The sequence below is a fragment of the Octodon degus genome, unplaced genomic scaffold, assembly GCF_000260255.1.
Source record: "Octodon degus isolate 3935 unplaced genomic scaffold, OctDeg1.0 scaffold00050, whole genome shotgun sequence".
Lineage (NCBI taxonomy): Eukaryota > Metazoa > Chordata > Mammalia > Rodentia > Octodontidae > Octodon > Octodon degus.
The window spans coordinates 8,505,661-8,510,714 of NW_004524626.1; the positions used below are offsets into that span (position 1 = coordinate 8,505,661).

General features: G+C 54.7%; 2 protein-coding genes across 2 annotated transcripts in view; one reads left to right on the forward strand and one right to left on the reverse strand.

Moving 5' to 3' along the window:
* Positions 1–2,474, reverse strand: part of Tmigd2 (transmembrane and immunoglobulin domain containing 2) — an 8,293-nt gene extending 5,819 nt beyond the window's left edge. Inside the window, 1 exon segment of the mRNA XM_023716902.1 lies at positions 2,378–2,474. Coding sequence (XP_023572670.1) covers positions 2,378–2,474 — 97 coding nt within the window.
* Positions 2,404–5,054, forward strand: part of Fsd1 (fibronectin type III and SPRY domain containing 1) — a 14,006-nt gene continuing 11,355 nt past the window's right edge. The window contains exons 1-4 of the mRNA XM_004632748.2: positions 2,404–2,575; positions 3,423–3,518; positions 3,655–3,786; positions 4,294–4,395. Of these exons, the coding sequence (XP_004632805.1) occupies positions 2,561–2,575; positions 3,423–3,518; positions 3,655–3,786; positions 4,294–4,395 (345 nt within the window). The 5' untranslated portion in view covers positions 2,404–2,560. The remainder of the gene's footprint in view (positions 2,576–3,422; positions 3,519–3,654; positions 3,787–4,293; positions 4,396–5,054) is intronic.

Genomic DNA, 5,054 nt, shown 5'->3' on the forward strand with positions numbered 1-5,054 from the left:
AGAGAAGAGAAGAGAAGAGAAGAGAAGAGAAGAGAAGAGAAGAGAAGAGAAGAGAAGAAAAGAAAGAAGCCATCAGAGGGTGGGACTGCCCAAAGGCCAGAGGGGTCACCTACACCTGCCTTGTAGGTCAGCTTTTTATTATTGAGGACCCCCTTGAAGCCCCCAAACCCACAAGGCTCTGAACATCAGGGAGCCAGGCCCTGTTCAAAAAGAAAGTACAGCCTGGCGAGGTGGCACCCACCTGTAATCCCAGCACTTGGGAGCCTGAGGTGGGAGGGTCATTGTGAGTTTGAGACCAGCCTGGGCTACAAAGTGAGACCCTGTCTCAAACCATAGAGAGAGAGAGAGGTGGGAGGGAGGGGAGGGCTCCTTGGGAGGAGGGGGGGACAGTGGGAGGGGTGCAGAGGAAGGGACCCCAGTATTTACTACACAGCTGCACCAGCAACATCCAAGCACAGCCCGGGGACCCCATCCCCAGATCCTCAGGTGCAACTAGGACACCCAGTTCCCCCCCCACCAGACAGACTTCCTACTGCTTTGTCTGCCCATCTCACCACTGCAGGGGGTGGGTGGATGTGGTGGGGGCAGACATCTGGTGTTGGATGATGTTTGGGAGCCCACTTTTTGCTACCACATGACCCGATTTCCCCAAAGTGTCCTACACTGAAAGGAAGTTTGTGTAGTGAGTGATGAGTGAGCGAGAGGTATTTCTCTTTTCCTTTTTTTCTTTTTTTTAAAATTATTTATTTATTTTTATTTATTACATTTATTTATTGTGTGTGTGTGTGGCCAGCTCAGCCCACCAGGGGGTGGGGCTGGCTGGCATGTGGTGCTGGGGATCGAACCGCGGTCCCTGTGCTTTGCCAAGCTTGTTTCAAGTAGGTGCTTTAGACCACTGAGCCATCTCTCCAGCCCCCCTTTTTTTCATATATATATTTTTTCTTTTTAATTTTTTTTTAAAGTCCTGGGGGATGAAGCCCAGGGCCTTCACATTGAGCCACAACCTGGGCCTTATTTATTTATTTATTTATTTAGAGATAGCATTTTGCTAAGTACAAGTTACCCTGGCTGGGCTGGAACCTGTGAGCCTCCTGCCTCAGCCTCCCAGAGTGCTGGAATGCCAGGCACGTCCCTGCAAGCCCAGATTCCAGACAATATTCACTGGAATGGGTGACAGTGGACAGCTCTGTCCTTTTAAGGGGAAAGAATCCAGTCTGGTGCCCTGAAGGCCTATGTGGGTGAGGTGCTTGTAGGCATCCGACATTGAGCTGAGAACAGGCCTCTGCGTCCCTGGCTTTCTGGGGGCTTACGGTCTGTTTTGTTTTTGAGATGCTAGGGATGGAGCCTGGGTCCTCCACATGATAGAGGGGTGCTCAGGACAAAGCAGGCAGCAGAACTAGGGGCCTCAGTGCTGTGCCCCAGCCCCAACCACAAGCACAAGAGCAACCTCCTTTCTTCCCCTCAGGGGAAGATTCTCCTCAACCACTGGGAGTCTGCTGGCTGCTGTGGAGGCTCTGCCTTGTCTTTCAACTCTCCTCTTCAGGCAGACACTTGGCCTCCCACCCACTCTCGAACCCTTCTTTGGATTCTTTTTTTTTTTTTTTTTTTGTGGAACTGGGGATTGAACTCAGGCCCTTGTGCTTGCCAGGGAAGCGCTTATTCCACTGAACCATCTCCCCAGCCCTTTCTTTGGATTCTTGTAAGCTCCACCCTAGACCCCAGCATCTGTGGGAAAGAACTGAGGACCCTGGGGAGATTAAGGTGCAGGCCCTACTCGACTGATGTAGGAGAGAGAGTCATTTGTTTTTTTGGTTTTGTTTTTGAGGAGATAAAACCTGGGGCTTTGTGGATGCGTAGGAGTTCAGTTGTGTCATGGGAAGGGAAAGAGGGCTTTGCTGCTGAACGGTGGGTTGGATGACAGTGGCTTCCCCCAAGCACGGGTGCGAGTGTCCAAGGGCCACATTTTGGGGACTAGGCTGGAGGGTTTGAATGGTAGTTTGAGTAGCAATGGAGAAGGTATCTGGGTGAATATGTGGGGAGATGGAGGTGCTGGACTTGGGACGACCTTGAGGTCACCTGACAAAGCTGGAGATTGAACCCAGACCTGAATTTAGCATATTCCCTAATTTAGATATCATTCAGATTCTCTTGACAGAGGGCCTTTGCAGTGAGCTATGTTCCCAGATCTTTTTTAAATTTTTTTATTTTAAGACAGGGTCTCGCTACATTGCTCAGGTTGGATGCACTGGAGATCCTCCTGCCTCAGCCTCCCACAGTGCTAGGACACCAAGTCCAGCTCAGATATCGTTCTCTGGGTCGCCAGGGGAGTCCCAAATCCTGCAGGTCTGGCTCAGGCGAACCCCGCCCTGGACTACACCTCCCAGGCTGCCTCGGGAAGCGCGCCTGCGCAGTGTGCGCAGTGATGGAGCGCTGACCAGGGGCGCGGCGGCGGCAGCGAGGACTCCGCGGGCCATTGGCTACCGGCAGCGGTCAGGGCGGCTCGGGGGCTCCAGAGCCAGCAGGGCCTGCGGGCCGGGCTGGGGTGACCCGGGCTGCAGCTATGGAAGACCAGAGGGTAGGTCGGGGCGTGGGAGGGGGCGCAGCGCGGCGGGCGGGGTGGGGACCAGGTGAGCGCAGCGTCCCCTCCCCCAGCTGCGCTGGGGTCGCGGCACGGTTCCGCCCGGTCCCAAGTCTTCCCTTACTTGGGACTGAGTCTTCCATCCTTCTGGCCTGGGGCGAGGGCAGTCCCTCTCCGCCCTCCAGCCCTCCTTTCAGGACTTAGTTCCCCTCCACGACGCCGCCTCCATCCCAGGTGTCCCCACCCCCCACCAGCGCCGCAGTGCTGACCTCGCCCACCGTGGGCCTTCCGAAAAGGGGAGCCAGATCCGAGGGCTGAGTCCACCCCCATCCTCCCCTGACCTATCTTCCCCGACCCACTTACCTGGCCTCTAGGGCCTCCCCTTTTCCTGTTCTCCCGTTCTTTCTCCAGGTGATCCTGCCCCCTCACCTCTCTCCAGGTGGACCCTGTCTTCAGCGGAGCCCCCTCCCGACCCACCCGTGCTCCCAGGCCAGCCCTGGCCCATGCTCTCCGCCTCCCCTAGGGCTTTGCTCTGCACAGATAGCCCCTTGCCCAAGCTAGCCCATCTCCTCTGGGCGGGTCTACGCCTAGGCTGGCCCGGTGCTTGCTCAATCCAAGATGCAGGCACAGAGCTGCGGGCTGAGTGTGCACAGGCCGACCTGGTTTGGCCCTGTCCTTTCCCTAAACTTCTCCCCGGCCTCCACTTTCCCACTTGCCCCGGAGAATGGGGATGATTGAAGAGGCCACCTGCTAGGAGAGGTAGTTAGGGCCAGAGCCACCTGTCCGAGGCCTGGTTCCCGGAGGGGTCACATAGTCTGTGTGTGTCTGTCCCTCCATGGAGCAGGAGGCTCTGCGGAAGATCATCACCACCCTGGCTGTGAAGAATGAAGAGATCCAGAGCTTTATCTACTCCCTCAAGCAGATGCTGCTGAATGTGGAGGTGAGGGAGAAGGGGAGCTGCCCACTGTGGTGCACAGCCTGTTGCTGCCACATATGGGGGCCAGGCTGGGTGTGTCCCTGCCTCAGTTTCCCCTTCTGATCATGCGCCTTGGCCAATCCTGGCCATTCCCATCCAGGCGAACTCGACCAAGGTGCAAGAGGACCTAGAAGAGGAGTTTCAGTCCCTCCTGTCTGTGCTGGAGGAGCTCAAGGAGGGTATGCTCATGAAGATAAAGCAGGACCGTGCCAGCCGCACCTACGAACTACAGGTGTGTGACCACAGGAACAACCCCACAATCCCGGGCTCTGGGTGCACCCCTGCCCCCTCCAGGCGTGGCCTGTCAATCCCCATCTGCCTTCTCTTCCCCTTAATCCCTTCAGCCCTGACCCCCTAGATCCAAAGGCTTCACCCGCATTCAACCCCCCTTGTGGTTCTTGTGACCCCACTCCAAGCTGGGGTCCCTTGGGCTGCAGCCAAACCTCCCAGAAGCTTCCTAACAGCCCAGATCCCCGTCCCGAGGGAATGTGGAGCCCGTGAGCTCAGGTGTGCCCCAGAGTGTGAGGGATTAAGTGACTCCCCCTGTGATTCCTCGGAAGCCCCAGAGCCAGAATCCGTGTGGCTGCGTCCTCAAAGTGTTAATCTCTGTGTCCTGTCTGTGGATGGAGAAGGCAGGGTTCCCTGGGACCTGGAGGTGGCAGGAGAGCCCTGGCAGGGCTTGAAGTAGCACAGTGAGTTGGTCCCTGTGCCGGGCTGATGGGTCCCTCTCACCCCACAGAACCAGCTATCTGCCTGCACCCGGGCCCTGGAGAGTTCGGAGGAATTGCTGGAGATGGCTAACCACACCCTGCAGGCTGCTGACAGCGAGGACTTCCTCCAGGTGGGTGTCTTCGAGGTGGCAAGAAGCAAAATACAGGGCACCTGTTGACATTTGCATTTTTGCTTAATTGCAAGTATTCTTTTAGTGGAAGGTTAACCTGTCCTATCTGGGCAATAGCTAGCACAGTGTGTCTCAAATATTGCCAGGTACGGCGGTGCATGCTTCTCATCTGAGGATTCTGGGACCCTGGGGAAGGAGGATTACAAGTTCAAATGCAGCCTGGGCAACTGAGCCAGTCTCAGAATAAAAAACAAAAAAATAAAAATGGTTGGGGATTGGAGCTTAGTGAAAAGACCCTGGGACCTGTCCCCAGTAGTAAAAAAAAAAGGAAAGAAAAATTGCACAAGACATACCAAAAATTTATTCACTGCTGACCTGAAATTCAAATTTATCACTGGATATTTTTAATATCTAGATATAGTGCTGGGGAGATAGCTTAGTAGAATAAGCACTTGCCTGGCAAGCGCAAGGGCCTGAGTTCAATCCCCGGTTACACCTAAAAATAATAAATAAATAAATAAATAAAGGATCTGAATTTTTGGAGCTGGGGAGATAGCTCAGTAGAATAAGCACTTGCCTGGCAAGCTCAAGGGCCTGAGTTCAATCCCCGGTTCTGGGAAAAGAACATACAAAAAAAAAAAAAAAAAAAAAAAAAAACC